This window comes from Pan paniscus, chromosome 7 (genome assembly GCF_029289425.2).
Source record: "Pan paniscus chromosome 7, NHGRI_mPanPan1-v2.0_pri, whole genome shotgun sequence".
Classification (NCBI taxonomy): Eukaryota; Metazoa; Chordata; class Mammalia; order Primates; family Hominidae; genus Pan; species Pan paniscus.
The window spans coordinates 87,800,632-87,824,059 of NC_073256.2; the positions used below are offsets into that span (position 1 = coordinate 87,800,632).

The window sequence follows — 23,428 nt, forward strand, 5'->3', positions numbered from 1 at the left end:
ATACATATTCTTAGAAATTAGTTAAGTGGTCCTTAATTTAAAAATGATAACTCTTCTGAGTAGGACTAAAGCCAAATACATTCATGATTGGGCTTTAATGTTCCTGGCTGAACATTATCATCTTCTGAGGATAGGCCTTAACTTCTTTAATGGCAACTGCACTAGATATATAGTCTTTGTTGTATCTATATTTGTGTCTGCAATTGTTTTGGGGAGCTCTGAAAATTCTTTACATAGATTGAAACTTGGGATATTCTCTTGTTCTGCTTCTGCAGAAGCAGAAGGAAATATGTATTTCTTGTATGTATTTCAATCTAAATTAACTGTAAAAGAGCTATAAAGCATTTTACATATTTATGACAACTCTAAGATAAAAGTGTCATATAGAATATGAAGAGTTACCTCCACTGGGTCTATTTGTGCACCATTGTCCAGGCACATTTTGATCATTTCCAAGTCACCATTTTGCACAGCCAGGTGGAGAGGGGTGGCTTTCCCATTATTCATAAAGTTAATGTGCAACTGTCTACTGTACCCATGCTCTTCACCTTGAGAAGAAAATAACATTCAACATAACAAATATATAAAATAAATAATAGGGAGGTTTTTTATTAAAAAATATGAACAAAGGTAAAAAAACAATGAGAGGGCACCGAGACACATAAAAGCTTGTGTTTAATTCTGTTAAATATTTTTCAAATTAGGCCGGGTGTGGTGGCTCACACCTGTAATCCCAGCACTTTGAGAGGTCATGGTGGGAGGATCACGAGGTCAGGAGATCGAGACCAGCCTGGCTAACACGGTGAAACCCCATCCCTACTAAAAATACAAAAAATTAGATGGGCATGGTGGCATGCACCTATAGTCCTGTTACTCAGGAGGCTGAGGCAGGAGAATCACTTGAACCTGGAAGGCTGAAGTTGCAGTGAGCTGAGATCACACCACTGCACTCCAGCCTGGGTGACAGAGTGAGACTCCATCTCAAAAGAAAAAAAAATCAAATTAATAGCATCCACCAAAATAGACTTATTTATAGTATATAACATAGAAAAGCCTCAACTCACCAAACCTTAGTATTATTTCCATGCATTCTTTGGAACCTGAAAACGCAGCTTGGTGAATAGGGAAACATCCCCATTTATTTGATTTACATGGCTTAGCTCCTTTGTTCAGCTGGAAGAAAAGACAAAATGAAAAATGACACCAGTTAAACCCCAAATCACAAGGGTGGATGAGAATTTACGTGCCTCTCCCATATCATTTTACTATTATATGTCTATATAAAAGTATATAGAGAGCTTCATATGTTATGAAATCTAGGCAAGAAGGTAATTTTGAAGTAGACTAAGATTCTGAAATAGAGATATTTTATATCTTCCAAAGAAGTAACAATGTAGACACAACATCTATCTTGATACCACAGCAATAAAGTCAACACATTTTTCAATGGGATTAATGAGATTTTTGAAGACATTATCATGACTTCCATAACTATTTTCAGTTTCTTATGCAAATAAAGTGATATATCCTAGATTCTTTTCCCTTTATTTATGCAAAATTAATAAATTAATGTGCCACTACTCTTGTTAAGCCATGATAATCAAATATTTTCACTAATGAAGTTTCCTAACTAAAAAGATGTTAGAAGAACTGAATGTTATATTACATTTTTATGTGATCCAATCATTTTAAACTACCATTCTCTGTAAATCATTAGCCTTCAGTTTTAAGTACCTCTAATTACTACAAGAAATTATTGTGAAAAAGTAGAAAAGTGTGAAGAAGCCAATACCACCTGTAATCTCAGCTTTTAGAGGTAGTATCAGTTTACTCTATACATAATAATCCAGAAATTATATATATATATAATATATATGTAGAGAGTCCAGAAATTGAAGATGTACTCTGTAAAATCATATATTAAATAATGTTGTTAAGTAAAAGCTTTTTTGAACAATATTATCATACAGTATACACATAAATTAAACTTGCAAGGAAACCAGACTTTAAAAATATATTGTTTTCTGTAGTATTTTCAACAATACTTTTCTTTATTCCAATTTTCTTGTGGTTAATTTAAGGCTCTTTTCCTAAATTCTTGGTTTGAGTGTTAGTTAACTTATTTTTATTCTCTTTATCATTTATTCTCTTTGTGGTCCAATCATGAGAGCTTAGAGTATGTACCTGTCTCTAAGTCCATCTAGTAAAGGTGCTAAAACATATTTGTATGGCACATTTAAACATTAGGTAAATATTTTTAAATTATTTAATTGCATTTTCTTATTCTCTGAGATGGTGAAGAGGCAAAATCAAGTGGTAAAAATACAGATGCTGGCCTAGATAACATACAAGTAACTAACAAATATTTGAAAAAAGTCTATTTGCCGGCATTCTAACAGCACACTCATATGGAGCACTGCCAGAAGCAGGAGGAAGTCATGTAGACAAGCATCTCCATCGCTTCACTGGACCACGCCAGGAAGCCTCACCAGAGACAAGCCTGGCTCTACTCTCAGGCATGTGGCTAACAACCTTTGTCATTACATCATACAGGGCTCTGTTTTTGAGACCCAATGACAATAATTTCTTCAGGTCTTGGGAGCTGTGTTTCCTTTGACTTTTCTCTTATGGGCCAAATAAGTCTGCAGCTGACTATATTCATCTTTTCTTTGACTATTCAGAAGCTCAGAATCATACATTTGATCCATCTTTATAACATCCAGGCCATTATACTTTGTATTTTGCCTTCTAGCCTGACCATCGTCTTCATCTCAACTTTTCCTGCCTGTATTTTCTTTTCACTTTGATTTTCTCATAATGTTCTTTACTGCTTTACTATTAGTCTTCTATAAGCAATCTCAGATCCTCTTACGGGGGGAGTACATATACAAAAACACATAGAACAACTTTTTTTCTGACCTAGTTTTTGTATTTTATATTTTTCTAAGGAGAAAAACTTAAGAGCTTTTGTAAATAATAATAATCCATGTTGTATTCATGAAAAGATAAAGAAAGCAGACAGATATGACAAATATACAAACCAAAATCTGCAATGCTTCGCTATTATTTGTGGTGCACGCAATGATCACAGCTGTGTTTCCATTTTCTCCTTCCAAATTAACATCAATAGTTCTATGCTCAAGCAAGACCTAAAAAAAGGGGAGAATAATTGTCAAAATTTTTGCAGATTTCCAAATAAGGTACTTGCCTTCCACTAGAGTTTAAGTTTTCAAATGCCAGGGACCATGTCTGTTTATCTTTTATTCATCCTTCTCTCACACAATCTGGCATAAAATCTCGCACATTGTGGGTACAAATTAATTTCCCCATTAGATGAAATAATCATGATTTCAACATCACAACAATCAAGGCAATACTGAGTTCTGGAGTTATAAATAAAATAAGAATTATAGATACTAGTTATCATAGCTTCACTTAATACTTCCGACTTGTATTAAGTGAAGTTATGTTAACTAATATTTTCAGGAAAATAAATTTGTGGAGCCATTAGAAAGTGCTCATGGTGGAGGGGGAAGAGAGGTAGGGAAGAAGGAAGAGAGTAAAAGAGAGAGAAAGAAGGAGGGAGGGAGAAAAAGCAGGAAGGGATTTTTTTTCTCCTCCAGTTATTTTTCTTTTACCTGGATTGCAAGAATTTTGGGACATGTCAGTGGACACTCTATTCTCTTCAGAGTTTTGTGTGGTGTAACCCAATTAATTCCAACTTGGCCTGGAATGGAAACTTTCTCTACAATGTAAGAAATTAGCATCCTGATAAAATGATCAAGCAATTTTTCTGATGGAATTTCATTGAAGACCTGTTACCTCCTCACCTGGTTGACTGCCATCTGATTACTGCCCAAGCATCTATAGGTCTTTGACTAGTCTTTATTTTATATTCAATGTAACAAAATTATCTCATATAAATGTCTCATCAAATCTTTGAATTGGCCTACTGGAGGCTTGTCCTCTTGCAGAAAGACTATGATAAATGATGACATGTCCTTATAATTAAATAATGTTAAAATAATTCATTAAATCAGCTGTTCCTTAAAAATCTTGACTTCTTTGAAAAAAGTATGCAACCTCCTACCAGAGCTTCTTGTTAACAGAACGTATCCCTTGTGAGTGTCAGCAAATGAATTAGGTTTATTAATTAGCTCTGCTCATAAAGGAAAATTAAACTCAGATTTTAGTACATAAGAATAGGTGGAGAAATGATTGACGGATTAAGGGAAATGAGAGCATAAGATTCCTTCCATGGACTTTAGGCATCATCGCATCCTGTTCTTAAGAAACTCTAGATTCACATGGAAAATAGCCTACCAAAGTCTACAAGAAGAGGCTTTTCTCTCTTTGCCCTCTTAGAATCATAGATCATAAAGGTATAGCTGTGTTCAGTTATATGTGGCAGGGATCCCAGAGAGAGCAACTAAACTGTGCACCTACTTCAAATTCAGTCATGACCAGGGAAGTCTGGAAGGTTTGGAGGTGAGCCCTCCACAGGTGCCTTGGTTGAGAATCTGGAAAGCCTCATGGAAGGGTCAAACAACTGGATACTTTGAATTAAAGCCCCAAGGACTAAGGTCTGAAGGCTACTGAGAAACAAAACCACCCCCTAATCCCCAGGCCAATGTGTCCCAGGGAATATTATGCATACCATAAATCATTGTGCAAGAACTTGAAGTGATGCGTGGATGACAGTTTTTTACTTTACAACCATTATAGGCAGCAGAGGAAGGTTTGAGGGAAGGTCAGTGGAGCAGTCAATGGAGCAGCTTCTAAACTCGCAGGGGCTGGGTGTTTACAGGCCGGACCATGGGCATAACTGGGAGAGGCAGGTAGAAAAGATTGCTGTTTGCAAGCATGAGGGGAGACATTCCAAAACACCTTCTCCTCCTTCTATTCCTGTCATCTCTGGTGAACCAGAGGAGTCTGAAAATATTTTTACACATAGTTGTGGTTGGTAAGACCAAGTAAAGGAGAGTCAATTTTACTTAGAACTCTATTTTTCTGCTTGTCCTGGTGTCACCAGGAAAATGTGTTTTACGTCCATCACTGAGTTTATGAATCAGTTAGGAGCTTTATTTTCCATTTCTATGTGATACCTACCTTTCTGTATTTGTTGGTCTGGAGATTTCTGCTTTCTAATTAACAATAGTCTTTCAACAGTTACCTGCCTTCAATTCCCAAACCACACTTTCGCGGCCAATATTAAGTTAATAGGCATGTGTTCTTGAAAAGAGCCTTCAGAGGGAGCACAGAGCTCCATGAGGAAATATTTGATATCTCTGCGGGAGTCCCTGTAGTCACTAGTGGCCCAACCCAGATGATATAGAAATAGCACTTGGCTCATGAATAATGAATAAAAAAATAACAGCTTGTTGCCAGAGGACTTTCTAGTAACCTCTTCAGGGAGCCACGCTGACCCATCTCATAGGTACTGAGACTTCAGCTCTCCTCTTCTCAGTCAGCCAGAACTCCCATTTACTCATTCATTCATTCATTCAACAGCCATCATTTACCAGCACAGTGCTGAGGAATAAGAGATACTTGAATTAGTAAGACACACCTCCTCCCTCAAGGATAATTAGCGAGTAGGGAAGAAAAGCACATGAACATTTGATTCCAATATCACGTGTTAAGAATTTTAATAGAGCCACATACAAGGTACAGTAGGAAAGCAGAAAGTGGCTCCTCTCAAACCTTTTATGCCAGACTTAAAGGAGCCAAAGCCTCAGAGGGCTGAGAGGAAGTTTTCTGGGCTAAAGGGAGCCTGAAACTCATGGAACTCTTTGGATATTGTTTCTACCAGAAAACTTATTATAAGTTCCAAATAGCCTACCTTAGAAATGAACTTCTGGAACATGCTCCATTTGTAAATTGCATTCTTCATCCTTTAAGCATGTTTGTGTTCTAGGGTGTTTGAGAGACTCTGAGATGTAGTTTAAAAACCATGGCCTAATTCTTACCCTTTAGCAATTTTTCAGGGTTTCCTCTATTTGACCGAACTTACTCTTACACCTTGAAAACCAATAGGATGTTTCCCAGTGGTATCCTTATGTCTTCTGCTAACTAATCTGTCTGACAGGCCATCCATTCTAACAAAAATAGCGAATCATATTTATGTTTTCTGTTTTCACTGAGTCTCTCATTACCTTCCTCCTTTTAGTCATTAAATCAGTCAGGTAAAAGTGATAAAGCCTAAATCTGAAAACATAAAGATGAAAACAAAATTCCTTAGTCTTGCATTTTTACTTGTGGTGTGATGTTAGCCAAGTTATTCAAATTCTTTTGGCACCTCAGTGTACTCAGCTATGAAATAAGAATACTAGTGGAATTACTTCATAGTGGGTTTGCTTAGATGAGAATTTAATAAACAAACACACACAAAGCTCTCATGAAAATGCCCGGTAAATAAGAACTATTCAATAAAGTCAAAACTAATCATCATCATCATCATTAGTTAGTGACAAGTAAAGCAAATGTAATAATTGCATTTTGTTTGCCATGGAAGCTTAGAAGGTGCTCATCCTGGTGCAAGCAGAGAGAGCTGGATCTGGGTCCCAGCACCTGCACCGCCGGTCAGGCCCTTTGGAGCCGGCCAGTAGCCTTACCTTCATCACCTCATTATTCATGCCCTGCACAGCTATGTGGAGAGGCGCCATCATGTTGAAGTTTCGGAGGTTTGGGTTTGCTCCTCTGCTGAGAAGAAACTTAACACTTTCAATTTGGTTTTTTTCTACAGCACAATGCAGAGGGGTATTTCCATAATCATCCATTTCATGCAGCACTAGAAAAAGAAACCAAAATATGGATTAAATTTTGCTTAGACTGTATTCAACACCTCCTGAGTGCCTATACACTATAAAACTCAGTGCCAAGTGCAAATGAAATCAGCTGCATCTTTTTATGGAAACTAAAAACACAGCTTCAGTTCTAACGAAACATTTAATGGGAACCTAGTGGGAATATATAGAAGCATGAGAGTGACTTTATGAATTGAGTTAAATTTCTATAGGTAGCATTAATAAGAAATAGATCCTCCTATTGCTATATGTTTTTATCTATATGAGTTTTGGGATTGTAATAAAATATTGGGATTATATAAAAGCAAGAACTATGTCCCAGGCACTCTGCTAAGTTCACATGACCATTATTTCATTCAAGCCTCCAATAGCCTGCAAAGTAACACCATGACAAATTTTCAGAAGGAGGAAGATGTTGAGGTCCAGAGAGGTTAAAAGTCTTGCCAACATCACAGAGCTAGTAAGGAAGTATGAAAGTTACCATACTTCTCTGAACCTCAGCTTTCTTGTATTCAAACTTGGTAAAAAAAAAAAAAATTAAAAAAACATATATTCATATACCTACACACACACACAGAGAGAGAGAGAGAGAGAGAAGAGAACGAGAGAGAGAGAGAGAGAGAGACCTTGTGATGTTGCAATGTTACTGGGACGATAATACTAAGTCATGTCTTTAAAGATCACAGCAGAGTGCCTGGCCTGTAGCAATGATTCAAAAAATGTTAATGAGAAAAAAGACACACTACTAATAAACCACAGGACTAGAATTTGAGCTTGAGCCCCTGATGCCACAAGTGGTTTCCACATATTTCTACAATACCATATATGGTACTATGTACCCCATGAGCTCAGCATATAAGTAATATGTCTTTTCATCCTGCAAAGTCCTATAGCTATTCTAAAATAGACATGGCTGTCTGCTTTATCAACCTTGTAAATTGGTGGCAGTATATCTTTACGTCCAGGAAAGGAGAAAAAGTATTTGCTCATAAATATGATTTGGAGACCATCTACGGTACATGGTACTTGGAACCATATAGCCATGTTTTCTGTTTCTCTCCTTTTTAAAATGTGTCTCTCCACTATTTCCTTTCATTCGTCTAAGTGTTTCATTCTAAACAACACACACACACATGCATGTACACACCCACACACACACATATCTTGACCGTTCTGTCTGATCAAGAAGAATCACTCCATTCATCATTCCATTTGGCGCCAAACTTAAACAGGGATCTATACTTACAAACTCCCATTCACTAATTAAATAACTTGAATTTGGCTTTTATCCTCATCACTTTTTAGAAATCTTTTTTTTTTTTATAGAGGTCACTGGACCCTTCTAATGTAGGGGCTTTATCGTGATCTCCTTCCTACTTGATCTCTTTGTGGCAAGGGCTCCTTCTAACTCTTCTGTCCCCGTAACTTCACCCATGGCATGTGTATTTTCACTATCTTCCTCTTTTTCTGGCTTTTCCTCTGCCATCTGTCTCTTGATGTTGGTACACTACTCTTAGCTACCTTTGCTAGCAATTTTGTGATCCCCTAAAGGATTTTCACACATTTCCACTGTCTCAGTGACTTCCTGTGCAATCACGCTCCTGTAGGGCAGCCCCTTTCCTTCTACATTTCTGTTGTGTGCTGGATATTTCCAAGTGGATGTCCCCTGGGCCTTTGAAACTCACTGTGACCAAATCTCACACCTTCGCACTCACTTCCTTTCTGTTTTCTCATATTCTTCCTTTTGGGGGATGATTAAATTAGTAGCCTAATCTCCTAAATTTAAGAATTTCAAAGTCAGTTCTAACTCCCTGCCCCTTTCTCTTCCCATTTATTCTGCTGTCGAGCACTATTGACTTTATACACCAATATCTCTTGAACCTCTCCCTGTCTCCTTTTTGTAGCCTCACAACCCTGGTGAACTCCTATCCTCTCTTTACTACCAAAATAACTTTTTAGCTTGGCTTCCACTTCTAATCCATCTTCCACAATATTGACAGAATTATCTTATATAGCAAAGGTCTTATCACACCACTTCACTGCCTTCATCTCTGTGGCATCCACCTCCTTCATTGTCTGCAGTTGAATTTCCTAAACAAGGTAGAGTGTACAAGGCTGGCATCTGGAAAACATCACTGTGGGAGTATGGTACACCTTCTTGAGGTGTCAATTTTATTTAATGATGATAATTTAAATGTAAAATAACCTCAATGGAAATAGTATAAAGGAATACATCAAATGTACATGCATTCTTACAATCTACCTAAAAATTCAAATGAAGTCTGTGCTTGTTGTGGGGTGTCCTAGATCTCTGTAATATGCTTTGCAGTATTTCAGTAGAAGAAGTTGAGGAGTGCTGGTGTGTAGGAAAACCCACAATTCTAAGTGAAATATACAGGCTCTTTATAATTGGCACTAACTACCCTTAAAAATCACTTCCTTCCATTCTTTCTAGTTAATTGAATGGGATGAATGATTTCTGGAAGATGAATTATAATATTTTGTTACCTTCCAAAGAGGAATCTCTGGTGATCTTCTCCATTAGCTCAATTTGGCCTTCTGCTGCAGCACAATGCAAGAAGAAGGTGTCCATATCATCACATCTTTTTAATTTCTTTTGCTTATTAAAGTTTTGTAATCCATATGCACTTCCTTCAAAAACCACCTAGAGGTATTTAAACACCGTTATAACAAACAAGCATATGCAAAACTTATGGCTATAATCATTTTATAGCCTGAAAGAGCTTACTATTATCCAAAACAATCTATCATGCTTATATGAGGTAAATATTTTTCTTCAAATACACAAAATGTTTACGGACACAAAGAAGGTTTGAGAAAATGCCCCAAGATTGATCAACACATGAAATAAATTTTTTTATCATGAACTCGTTCATATATGCTTAGAAATAAAGGCCGTTCTTCCTCATTGTAAAGGAAATGCAGAAATCTTCCCCAGACAAATGATTCAGATACTTGCTTTAATTCTACCATTGACCATAACTAGTCACATATGCCACATGATAATATATGTCCAAACTCCAGTTTGTTGTTTTAAAGAAAACTAGAGCATTTCTCACTACTGAAAAGAAAAGCTATCAGTGAAAATGAAGTATTAAGGTATTTAATGTATCCTTAATATAACTAAGAAAGGATTTAGAATATCAGGATTTATTCATCAAATGTCAGGTTGGAATAATAAAACTTAATTTCTTAAACTTTTGAACTTTAGTTTTTGCTTCTGTTATTACAGAATAGTACCTAACAAGTCACTCTTCTATGGTAGTCTCTTGAGATGTGTTACTTTTTAACTAAAAAAAATTCAATTCCATATAAGCTACATATAACTTTAGTGACTACAGGATATGACAATGAGCATCCAACCACTTCCAAATTTACACATATTCAGTAATAAATTTAAAATGGGCTTCTTGCAGAAATAGGATCTTTTTCCATGTCTCATCCTATCAAAGAAAGTGTTGGCCTAAATCTATTTGGAAGCATTTTGGTACGTGAATTTGATATGCTCTTTGTGTAATAAAGGGATTATGCTGCCCACTCCCTAGTGCCGGAAAGAGCAGTTTGGGATGTCTGTTCAGCGATGTGCTGTCAACACAAACCCAATTCCACACTCTTTAGAGGGAGTACTAGGTTCAGATGCTCACAAGGCACTATTGAATTCACAATGACAAAACAGCATCTAAATACTTTACATGAGCATATCAGACGTACTAGATCATCTCAATCAGTACCTGACATTGTTAGGCTTTGAAGAGATTTTTTAAATTTCTGAAAGTAAGCCAAGGATGTCATTTAGACAAAACATATATTCATTTAGTGTAGTTTCATGTTGTCACAGGGTAACTTCAGATTCCTTTGGAATCTGAACTATATGATTAGATTCAGAACATAATAGACTAGGTCACTTTTAGATAAGCTAATTCTAACTAAACGCTTTAAAACAGAGATATCAAATACATCTGTTTTAGGTTGCTTTAATGAAATACATATAAGTAGCAATGTGGCCAAAAGGTTGGAAACTAAGGTGAGAGATAAAAAATAGAAAGTCAAATGCTAAACTATTCACTATCTTGAAAGAAAATAATTGGAAAAGGCTAAAAGCATCAGTCCAATGGTTCTTTTTCCACATTTCTCATCTTGTAAGTTTTCTGTGATCCTTCAGTTTTGTTAGTGTTCCTGAGATACTGTGTATGTGCTGGAGAAAATATGTTATACAGCTTTTCTTTTAAATTAGGAAACCACCAAAATCCCTCTAGAGGTTAAAAAACCCTTCATAGTGTTATATATGTTTCTTTGTCATGGGTTCAACAAGAGATTTTTACAAAATGATATGGAACTACCACAGTTAATGAAATAAAATATATAATCCTTCAATCTACAAACTCTATGTAGCTTCTAAAAGGCTTAAAAAACATAAGTTGCTCTACATAGATGATAAATCTAAATAAAGACTATTAGAAACACGAAGACAAATAATTTTGAGACTCGCTGCTAAGAAATCCTTCAGCAAATATCTCTAGAAAATAAAACCACATGGGTGATTTTAGAAATTTAAAATTTCTTCCTGTACCATATTAATTGTAAAGATACTATTCCAGTGGTTGAAATCTATTTATGACTCAGTTCTCTGGAGTAAGCCAAAAGACCAGTTATCATGCTAACATTAAGAAGGACAAAAAATGTCTATGGCCAAACCGGACATGTCAACGGACTCACCTTGGGAGGCCTGGCTACTTGGTGTGTGTGATTAACTATACATGCCTGACTCACACACACAATTGGCAATAGTGCCAATTCCTGCAACCTGCTTAGAGAGCAATTTGTCAATTTCTACCAAAATTAAAGCTGTACATACCTCTTGACCCTGCTAGGACTTTGACATACAGACATATCCATAAAGGTACCAAGGGACAGACAGACAGAGAAGCTACATCTACACTCACAGACATACTCTGTCACATGTGTAACAGCAAAACAAAACAAACACAAAACAGCTTAAGTGTCCATCAGTGCAACACTGGTTAAATAAATCATGATCTAGTCATACAGTGGAATATTATGAAGCTGGTAAAAACAGTGAGGTAAATCTACAAGTGCCAATTTGAAATGTATTCAAAAATACATTTTGTGAGTAAATCAGAGTGGAAATCTGTGAGTTCTTAACTTTGCAAATAAAACAAGATCTATTAGCATGTGTGTTTTTGTGTAAGCATTTTTTTTAACCTGGAGAATTCTTAAGAAACTGTTAACATGGTCCCACTGTCGAAAGAGATTTGTGATGAGGGTTTGGAGAGACCTTTTTAATGATGTCTCAACATTTTAAAAGAGCCCCTTTCTCCTGCTGACAATCTGATGAAATCCAGTGGTGGGCTCTGAGCACCCAACAGCATTTATCCCTTAGACTATGCCATCAGGTAGTAGCTAGTGCTGCCTTTAGGTCCGAGAACTGCATAAGTAATAGAAGTGCCCATCCTAGAGCCTCAGGTCACCCACCCATCTTCAAAAGGTCACCTCCCCCACAGCGTTTCCTGAAGCCCCTACCCCTGGAGAAGGAATTTGCCACTCCTGCCTCCGTTTTATTGGGGACATTTTCTGCAACGCTTTAAGTGCAGACAATTGGTTTATCTGTTTCACTCTGTTAGACCAGAAGGCTTCTCAACCCCCATAACTCTTAAATAGTTATCCAACGACTACCAGATTCGGCTATTTGGTTCTAAACAAAATCTACGGAAAGGTCCAGGTGAAACGGCACACATTCCAAATTGTCCTGATTTTAGGCAGCTGACCGATCTTGTGCCAGATGATACAGATACTTTTTGAGTAGGTTTCCCTGGACTGCAGTTGCCCGTCCAGGAACAAGAATTCGGTTGGACCAACAAGCAAACAAAATAGATAAAGCAGGCGCTGTGTGGGCGCGTCATTAGTAGGGTCACCTCTTGGATTGTGCACACACCCCAAAGCTTGCAACCCCCACGCTTTCTCCAAACCAAGGTCTGCCCGCAAGGAAACCTCCAGCCGACCCCCGCCCGCACGTCGGAACCCCTCCAGACCCGCGAGCCCCCAGAGTACCTTAAGCGATTCCTTGAAATCCTCCGTGTCGTCCGGCACATCCTCATAGACAACGCCCTGGGGCTCCTTCTTTTCTCCAGGGCGCCACATCTTCCTCAGGCTGCGCTTCATTGACCCCACCCCGGACGCCACCTGGTGCAGCTGCTCACCGCGCGCGCGGGCACCTGGGGCGAGAGAGCGCTGTCAGCCGGCCAGGCGCTGGGGTCCGCGCGAGCCCGAGCTCTCCCGCGCTGCAGCTCACGGGCAACGAAAAAGTCGTTCTGCGGAAGCCCTGGAGAACTTCTGGAAGGAGTTCTCAAGCCCGCGCTACTTTTGTAGTGCAGGAAGCAGGCGGGGCGCGGAGAGGAGGTAGAAACGCAGACCTCCTTCGCAAAGAGGGCGGCGGCGCCGCGTCTGCCTTGGACTCGCCCCTTCAGGGACAAAGTGACTCGCCCGTCCGGCTGTCCTGTAGCTGCAGCAGCGCACTGACGGAGTCAAGCGTGTCAGGTCGGGGTGGATTGCAGAGAATTTGTTATAATAAACTAAGAGGCCCCTTGCCCTGCCCCCCAACCTTGCATGTGAGTGTGTGTGTGTGTGTGTGTTGGGTGGGGGGTGGGGGGTGTAAAGAGAGAGGAAGAGGGAATGACTGGGTACATTGGAAAGATTTTTAGTTTTCAGGAGTTTTTTCTAACTAAAATCCTACAGACCTGTGTTTCCCACCACGTGCACCTTCTTCTGGGGGCCTCTTTGATTTGGAAATAACGTTTTTAACAAAACTTCTCATTCCAAACGTTTGAGACAATAGCTACATCCTAGCACTGGTTTGAGGGACTAGATTAAGTCCCTGTGAATATCAGGTCTCATTTCCTGTGGATAATAACAGTGATCCCCCTCACACTTTGGTGTTAAAGAGTGGTTAATAAAAAGGTGAGGTTAAACGTAAGCCACTGCTGACTGGTGCAAGTTTGTTTGCCCCCAGCTTCATTTGAGAGACTTATATTTATAGGACTGCTCTTCATTAAGTGTCAATCGAAGTGTCTCAATCGAAGAGGCTGGTTCTACTTTTAAGTACAGACAAGGGAACTGTCTGGTACAGACAAGGAAACTGTTGCCGTAAGTTCAGGTTTACAAGGCTAGAACGCAAGAAACTTTCTTTCCAAGGCTGATTATACCTTGCACAGGACAGAATGTAGCCTTGACAGTCTTTTGCTTTGACAGACGGTGCTTCCTGAAGGCCCTGGATTGTCGTATTCACCTGCTCATCTCCAGCACTTAACTCAAGACCCCCGTGGATCCAGGACCTGGCATAGGTGCACTCAGTAACGGTTTGTGGACTGTCTGACCTAGGGGCTATGGTGGGCTGAGCTTAGGGCTAGGCAGAGTGGACATGATGATGTTGAGGAACCATGAAAGGTCCCCCTAAATCTTCCAATGGATATGGCAGGTTGCCATCAATTCCACCCCTGGGGTGGAATTCCTTGGAAGGATAATATTGAACTTAACCACATCATGAATCCATGAGTATGGCTTGCTGGAAGATACAGGTGTTCAACTTCACCTTTGCACTCTTTTCTCATCAGCATCTGTGTTCAGGGTATGCAAGATAAGAATCAGTTGCACAGCTTGCTATGATTTAGTTGAAGGAGGTAACGCATTTGGAGAAACCAATAAAGAAAAGAATCAGAGGGTTGGGTAAAAAGAATAACTCTCATTGAGCCATTGCTGCCTACCTGATATTTTCCATATACCAGTTTAATGTTTTAAAATGGAAATGCCTCATAGGAATATTAAGACTTTTTATTTTTTATCATTGATTATTTTGATCGATTGCTTTTCTCACAACACTTAGCTGGCAAGGGTCACTAAGGCAAAAACCGAATAAAGAGGATGTTCGAAGTGGTCATTTTGGAAGCTGGGGCAGTGGGCATGTCATGGCAGCAAGCATCAGATGGCCCTGTTGGCCCCGAGAGACAGGGGGTGACAGGGGTGTGGGGGGGCAGCGTGGGCCAGTGCAGGGAACTCCAGCAATGGATGGTTGAGGGGAATTCTGGGAGAAGGGTGGCTCCAGGCCAACAGCACCCCTCCTTTGTAATATCCCCTGGAGTCTGCATTCTTGCTTCTCTACCCCACTGACATTCTCCAAAGCATGTATTCTTTTTAATTTGTCTTCTCTGTCTTTAACACTGAAAAATACAGTTGGTTAATATTATAGATATGATTTTTTTCCTGCTTTCTGCTTATAAAAGCAAAGAGATTAAAAGATAGTTTAATTTTTAAAAAATATTATAGGGGTCTTGTTCATTTTAGGCACTTTTCAGGCAGTGTCTTCCTAAGACCTCTCAGGAATTCCCATGACTGTTTCTTCTTAATCATTAAATTATTTCCTACCCATCAAAAATATCTTTTTCATAGGCAGGCAGGGCAACTTCCTCTAATTGCAAGATTAATTGCAAATCTTGGTCTTAAAATGCAAAATGTAAACAGGAACAAGATGGTATCTAGCTATTTACAATCAAGATCTTATTTCATTTGACGTTTATTGATGAATAGCAGTAATGTGCAAGCTTTTTATATCAATTATACTCTTAAAATGATAATTATTAGAGAAAAGAAACCTTCCTAGAAATTTTCTGAAGGTAATTTTTATTATCAAATTACAATTTGACATTACACAGGACCTTATTCAAGAAAATGAAAAGTAATAATAATAAATAATTTTATTTAAATTATCAAGGAAAATATAGTTATATGCACATATTGCTCAATAACATTTTATGAAAAAAATCTAAATTACCAAAATTCTCCTTAATTATTTTGTTCCTTAAATTTAAAAATGTTTTGTTTATAAATTAATTATAAAAATATTTATTTTTAAAGTCACTAATCCAGATATATTATTAATGAAAAGGGGCCCAATATACATGCTAAGGAAAATAGCATCTTTTATGAAACAAAACATAAAATGCACCCATGGAAAGTGCACAGTTTGATGACTTGTAGTAAATTTATACAAGTATACAACTATCTCCACAATCCAGTTTTAGAATATCTCCATCAATCCAAAAAGTTTCCTTAGACCCAGATGCAGTAAATCCCTCCCCCACCCAGACCCCTAAGCAACCTTCAATCTGTCTTTGGAGCACACTTTCTATCTCTATAGTTTAGCCTTCTCTAGAAATTTCAGATACATGGAGTCATACACTATGTAATATTTAGTATCTGGCTTCTTTTGCTTAGTATAATACACTTGAGATTAACCCACATTGTACTATATATCAGTAGTTTCTTCCTTTTTATTGATCAATAGTATTCCATTGTATGGGTATACCATGTTTTCTTTACCCATTTACCAGTTGGTAGACATTTGAATTATTTCCAGTTTGGGTCTATTATAAATAATGCTGCTCTGAACATTTTCATACAAATCTGTGGACATACATTTTTATTTCTCTTGTTTAGAGAGATACCTAGTAGTGGACTTGCTGAGTAATGTGATAAGTATGTGTTTGGCTTTGTATGAAACTGCCAAATTGCCTTCCAAAGTGGATGTACCATTTTATATGGCCTCCAGCAGTGTATGAGGATTCTACTTACTCCATAGCCTCACAAAACTTAGTATTGTCAATCTTTTTTTATTATGGTCATTCTAGTGGTATATACCATTGAGTCTCTAATTAGTATTTCCCTAATGGCTAATGATATTGTCCATATTATCATGTCTTATTATTCACTCATATATTTTCTTGATGAAATGTTTATTAAATTCTTTTGCCTCTTTTTAAATTGCGTTGTCTTCTTACTATTAAATTGTAAGAGTTCTTTATTCTAAATATAACTCTTTAATCAGATAAATAATTTGCAAAGTTTTTTCAGAAGCTGTTATTTCTCTTTATTTTCTTAATAGTGCCTTTTGAAAAGCAAAACTTTTAATTTTGATAAAAGTCTAATTTGTTAATTTCCTATATTGTGTTTTGGGTGCCAAAGAAACTTTTGCCAATTCAAAATTAAAAAGCTTCTCTTCAGTATTTTCTTCTAGAAGTGTCAGCTCTTAACTAGATCAATTTTGAGTTAATTTTTTGTTCAGGTTGTGGGGTAGAGGTCTAAGTTCATTTTTACTGCATATGGATATACAACTGTTACTAGTTGTTAAAAAACTATACATCCCTCATAGAACTGCCTTCAAACCATTGCCAAAAATCAATTGACTGCAAATGTAAGAGTTTGTTTCTAGACCCCTATCTTCTTCCATTGATTAATATCTCTATATTTAAGCCAATACCACATGGTCTTGACTTATATATTCAGGTTATTAATCTCTTGTCAGATGGGTAGTATGATGGTTAATATTAGGTGTCAACTTGACTAGATGGAAGGATGCCTTGATGGCTGATGAAGCATTGTTTCTGGGTATGCCTGTTGCATTTAGTCTATAGATTGATTTGGTGGGAAGGGCCATTTTTAAAATATTGAGTCTTCTGATCCATAAACATGGTATATTTTCAATTTATATAGATCTGTCTTGATTCTCTCAGCAGTGCTTTGTAGTTTTCCATGTACAGTTCATGCATATTTTTCGTTAAATGTATTCCTAAGGATTTTATTAATTTTAAGCTATTTTAAATGAAATGATTTTCTTAATTTTACCATCAGATGATTTGCTGTTTACAGAAATACAATTGAATTTTCAAAATGATCTTGTTTTCTACAGTATTACTAACTTTGCTTATTAATTCTAGTAGATTTTTAAGAGACTTTTTAGAATCTTAAACATATAAGACAACGCTAATAAAGACAGTTTGCTTCTTCCTTTTGCAATTGTATGCCTTTAATTTTTTTTTCCACCTCAATCACTGATTAGAAGCTCTAGGACATTGTTGAATAGAAGAGGAGAGAGTGGATATCCTTACCTTTTTCCCAATCTTAGGGGGAAAGCAATATCTTTCAATGTTAAATATGACATTAAAGTAGGATTTTCATAGATGTCTATTATCAGGTTGAGGAAAATATTTTTATTCTTTGTTTTTATCAAGAGTGGGTGTTGAATTTTGTCTGATACTGTCTCTACAACTATTGAGATGATCACTTTTTTCTCACTTATATTATTTTATATTAATAGATATTCTAATATTAAACCAACCTTTTCATATGTTACTGGATTCAGGTTGCTAATATTTTGTCAAAGATTTCTGTGTTTAGGCTCATGAAGAATATTGATCTGTAGTTGCCTCTTTTTGTGATATCTTTGTATAGCTTTGCTATCAGTATAGTAGTGGCCTCCCTGAATAAGGTTAAAACTGTTGTCTTCTATTTTCTGAAGTAGTTTGTATAATATTGGTATTATTTTTTTAAAGGTTTAATAGAATTCACCAGTGCAGGCCTTTGGGAAGATATTTAATTACTAATTCAATTTTTATCTTTTATAGAGCTATTTTGATTTAATATTTTTGCTTGAGTAAATTTTGGTAATTTGTTGAGAAGTTTGTCCATTTAATCTAAGTTGTCCATGTGTTTGTGTTGGCACAAAGTTGTTCATAGAATTCCTTTACAATCAATTTAGTCAATCAGTTTATTGTAGGGTGTGTAATAATGCCCCTTCTTTCATTCCTGTTTTTTGTCATTCATGTAATCTCTTTCCTAGCTAATAGTTTATCAGTTTTGTTGATTGTTTTTCAAAGAACCAACTTTTGATTTTATTGATTTTCTCTATTGTTTCTCTACTTTTGTTTCATTTTTTTCTTTCTTTAATTTTTCTTTCTAATTATTTGGGTTCAATTTGCTCTTCTTCCTTTACCTTTTTGAGGTAGAACATTCAGTTGTTGATTTTGGATCTTTCTTCTAATATAATTATTTAAAGATACAAAATACTTACTCAACTTTACAGTAGCTGCATTTCATAAATTTTGATTTGGCGTGTTTTCAGTTCTGGTTTCTTCTTTGGCTCACAAATTACTTTTGGAACTCTGTTGCTTAATTTTCAAGTATGTGGGATTTTCCCAAATTTATTTCTGTTGTTGATATTCAATTCACCCTGTTTGTGGTCAAAGAACATACTTTGTATTGTTTCAATCCACATAAATTCAAATGTAGAATTGTTGAAACATTTTATGCCTAGCATATGGTCTATCTTGTAGACTGTTCTACATACACTTGAAAATAATGTATATTCTGTTATCATTTGGTAAAGTTTCTGAGTATGTTATTGGGTATACTTCGGTGATAGTGTTGCTCAAGTTTTCTATATTCTTAGTGATTTTCTATTTATTATGTTTTCAGTTACTGAGAATATTAAAATATCAAATTATAATTGTTAAATTGTCTATTTCTTCTCACAATTCTGTCAGGATTTATACTCCATTGAGCGAGTGTCTTTGTTCTTAGATGCATGCATACTTATAATTATTTTCTTCCCACTATATTTTCCTTTTTATCATTATGAAATTTCCTTTATGGTCTTTAGTAATATTTCTTATTTTAAAGTCTATTCTATCTGATATTGTCATGCCAGATCACTTATGCTTACCATTCACATGGCAGATCTTTTTCCATCCTGTTAATTTTAATCTATTTGTTTTTAAACTGTTTCTTATAAATAGCATATAGTTGAATCTTTCTCTTTTATACAGATTGACAGTCTCTCCCTTTTAATTACAATATTTACTCATTATATCATTGGCATTTAATATGATTATTGATATGGAACTGCCATTTTAATATTTGTTTGTTTGTATCACATATTTTTCTTTCACTCTGTTTTTTCTCTACTGCCTTCTTTTGTATCCAACAATTGTCTTAACATACCATTTTAATTCATTGGTAGATTGTTTGGATGTTTTCAGGTTATTTTCATAGTATAGTGATTACAATGTTCATCTTTAACTTATTACAGTCTACTTTAGGTTAATACTTGTTTAATTCAGTAAACTATGGCAATGTTCCTCCAATGTATCACAATTTCCTCTCCCATTTTATGTTATTATTGTCATATGTAATACATTTATACATATATGCATGGTATATACTCTAAAATAGTGTGTTATAATTCTTCTTTTTAAACAATTTCATATTTTTAAAAGAAATTAAAAGAAGAAAATAGGATACACAAACACACACACGGACTTTTATATTTGCCTACTTATTTACCATAGCTAGTGGTCTTCATTTATTCTAATAGATTTGAGTTACTGTCTGCTATTATTTTCTTTCAATATGAAGGATTTCTTTTAGAACATCTAATAAGGCAAATCTGCTTGGAAAATAAAATAAGGAATACTTTTTGCTGGATATAGAAGTTTTGTTTGATACACATTTCTTTCATCACTTTGAGTATTATTACATTGCCTTCTGGCCTCCATTGTTTTCAATGAGAAGTCAACAAATTATCTTTTTTTTTTTTCAATTAGATAAGTAGTTTTTCTCTTCCTAATTTCAAGATTTTTCTCTGTCTTTCAGCAACTTCACTCTAAGGTATCCAAGTATTGACATCTTTGTGTTTAACTTCCTTAGTGTTCATGGACCTTCTTGAATTTGTAGATTAATACTTTTTTTTTCAAATTTGAACAGTTTTCAGTCATAATTTCTTCAAACAATTTTTCTTCTCCTTTCTCTTGCTCTTTTCTTTTTGGGACTTCCATTATGTATATGCTGGTAAACTTAATGTTGTCCATGTTTCTGTTCAATATTTTTAGTCTTTTTTATCTCTGCTTTAGATTAATTTTTATTTATCTGTCTTCAAGTTTACTATTTCTTCATTGTTTCCAAATCTGCTATTGAGCCTACTAGTAAATTTTTCATTTATATTATTGTCTTTTCAACTCTAGAATGCCCATTTGGTTCTTTTTGTTTTTAGTTTATATTTATTAAAATTCCCTTGTTGTTTTGTCATTCTCAACATATTTTCCTTTAATTCTTTGAAAATGTTTTCTTTATCGTTCAACATCTTTATATCAGCTGATTTGAAATACTAAACTGCTAAATCTAACATCTATACTCAAATAGAATTAGTTTCTGTTTGTTCCTTTTTTCCTCTTTCTGAGTATGGGCTACACTGACTTGTTTCTTTGCTTGTCTTATAACATTTTGGCTTATAACTGGACGTTTTAGATGAATATCACAGCAACTCTAGGTTTTGATTAATTTTTAAAAATATTTTCTGGCCGGGCACGGTGGCTCACGCCTGTAATCCCAGCACTTTGGGAGGCCGAGGCGGGTGGATCACGAGGTCAAGGGATCGAGACCATCCTGGCTAACATGGTGAAACCCCGTCTCTACTAAAAATACAAAAAAAAAAAAAAAAAAAAAAATTAGCCGGGCATGGTGGCAGGGGTCTGTAGTCCCAGCTACTCGGGAGGCTGAGGCAGGAGAACGGCATGAACCCGGGAGGCGGAGCTTGCAGTGAGCCGAGATAACACCACTGCACTCCAGCAGGGGTGACAGAGCGAGACCATCTCAAAAAACAAAAACAAAAAACAAACAAACAAAAAAACATTTTTCTGTAACTTTCTCGGATTTAAACTGTAGAATCTGTTTCCCATGTGGTTTGTAGCTACTCCTGTTTCTGTTCAGATATTTTTAATTTAAATTTTAGTTTTTATCCTGAATTCTTAGGGCATTATCTACATGAATGTGTATTTATTAAGTAAAATAGTTGCTTTTTTATTGTTGTTCAGTGAGTCGAAAGCTGGGTACTAGTTAAAAAAGCTGAACATATAATCATAGTCACAGAGATGAAAGTTGACAAATTTGTATAGATGAACGTATCTGCTTCTTATTCTTACAGTCATTTTAAATTTTATTTCAATCTGGAATTTCATTAGGCTACAGAACTGTTTAGGTTATAATCTATTTTAGTTTTGGAAGCACTCACCTATGATACCATTAAAATATGATGTATTTTAGGCCTCAGCATTTGACTGTATTTTTGATTTTTGTATTGTTATTGTCTATTTAGATTTTCTGTCTTTTTGAGTCAAATTTATCAATTTTTAGTTTCCTTGAAAATAATCCATTTCATAAACATTTTTAAAAATGTATTGGGATTCATAGTATCCTCATAAATTTCTAAATCTTCTCTATATCTGTTCCCACTGTCTTGCTTCTGATGTTTATTTGTAATTTGTAAGATTATTTTTATTTCTTAGAGATTTGATTTTTTAAAGAAACAACTTTTGGTTTTAGCTGTCCTATTTTCTATTTTTTTGTTTCTTATGAAATGTTTTCTGCTTTTATCCTTCCTATTTAGCTTCTTTTTCATGTGAAATTATTTGAGAATTGATTTTGAAGTTTTTCTAAAAATTATCTTACTTTATTTATTTTGTCCGTTTTAAATTATTTTATACGTGCACTTAAAATGATATTTTTTTTTTTTTTGAGACAGGGTCTAGCTCTGTTGCCCAGGCTGGAGTACAGTGGCATGATCTTGACTCACTGCAACCTCTGCCTCCCTGGTTCAAGCAATTCTCCTGCCTCAGCCTTCTGAGTAGCTGGGATTACAGGCGCCTGCCACCACACCCAGCTGATTTTTGTATTTTTAGGAGAGACGGGGTTTCACTCTGTCGGCCAGGCTGGTCTCGAACTCCCAACCTCGTGATCTGCCCGCCTCAGCCTCCCAAAGTGCTGGGATTACAAACCCGACCTCAGCACCTGGCCAGTGATAAAATTTTATTTGAGAATCACTTTTGTTGTCTCATCAGTGTTGAAAAAGCATGCTTTTAAAAGTTATTTCTTACTAACTCTAACATTTGAATTCTAATTTCCTTTTCAATGCAAATATTGAAAATGATGTTTTAAATGTTCAATGGCTAGGGACTTTTCAAAACAAACTTTTTCTTGTTAGTTTGTGATTTTATTGATAGTGCTCAGTTATCTTATATTGCCTACACTTTTTAAAAATTTGTTGAGATTCTATCGTCCAATATATGGCTGAAGTTCCATTTAAGGTAGTATTTTTAATATAACATTTTATATAAATTCATTAGCTAAATCTTATCAATTGTTCTTCAAGTCTTCTACCTCATTATTTTTCATTTACTTGATATGCAAACATGTATAGTAAGGGATTCCACCACAGTTGTGGAGTTGACAGTTTAGTCATGTATATAATCAGTTATTTATTTATATACTTATAAACTATGTTTTTAATACAGAAATGTTCATAACAATGGTGGTAAATTTATACCTTGAATTATAATCTAATCAATATGAAATATATATTTATCTTCTTTAATTTTTTTATACTTGAATTTCATTTTTACTAAATATTAACACTGCCTTACCATCTTTCTCTTTGTTACTATTTTTCTAACATATTTTTCTATTTTTTAGTTTCAACGTTTATCTGTACTTTTTTTCCCTTTAGATGTGTCGCATGCAAGCAGCTTAGAGTTGGTTTTATTTTGTTTTTAACCCAATCTTCTTTTTAATTGGGAAGTTTAGTTTATTTATATTGATTGTGATCATGGATACGTTTGCATTTGTTCTTTTCATATGACTTAAAAATTTTCCTGTTTTCTTTTTTATTGTTTTATTTCCTCTTCCTGGTTAGGTTCACCTTGTGC

The 23,428-nt window shown here is 35.7% G+C and overlaps 1 protein-coding gene across 1 annotated transcript in view; it reads right to left on the bottom strand.

The window, feature by feature from the left end:
• The window catches only part of TRPA1 (transient receptor potential cation channel subfamily A member 1), a 53,817-nt gene extending 40,653 nt beyond the window's left edge, over positions 1-13,164 (bottom strand). Inside the window, exons 1-6 of the mRNA XM_003831328.6 lie at positions 12,897-13,164; positions 9,315-9,471; positions 6,615-6,790; positions 3,042-3,149; positions 1,065-1,173; positions 403-548 (exon numbers count right to left, since the gene is read on the bottom strand). Coding sequence (XP_003831376.1) covers positions 403-548; positions 1,065-1,173; positions 3,042-3,149; positions 6,615-6,790; positions 9,315-9,471; positions 12,897-13,007 — 807 coding nt within the window. The 5' untranslated portion in view covers positions 13,008-13,164. The remainder of the gene's footprint in view (positions 1-402; positions 549-1,064; positions 1,174-3,041; positions 3,150-6,614; positions 6,791-9,314; positions 9,472-12,896) is intronic.
• Positions 13,165-23,428: the final 10,264 nt, after the last annotated feature.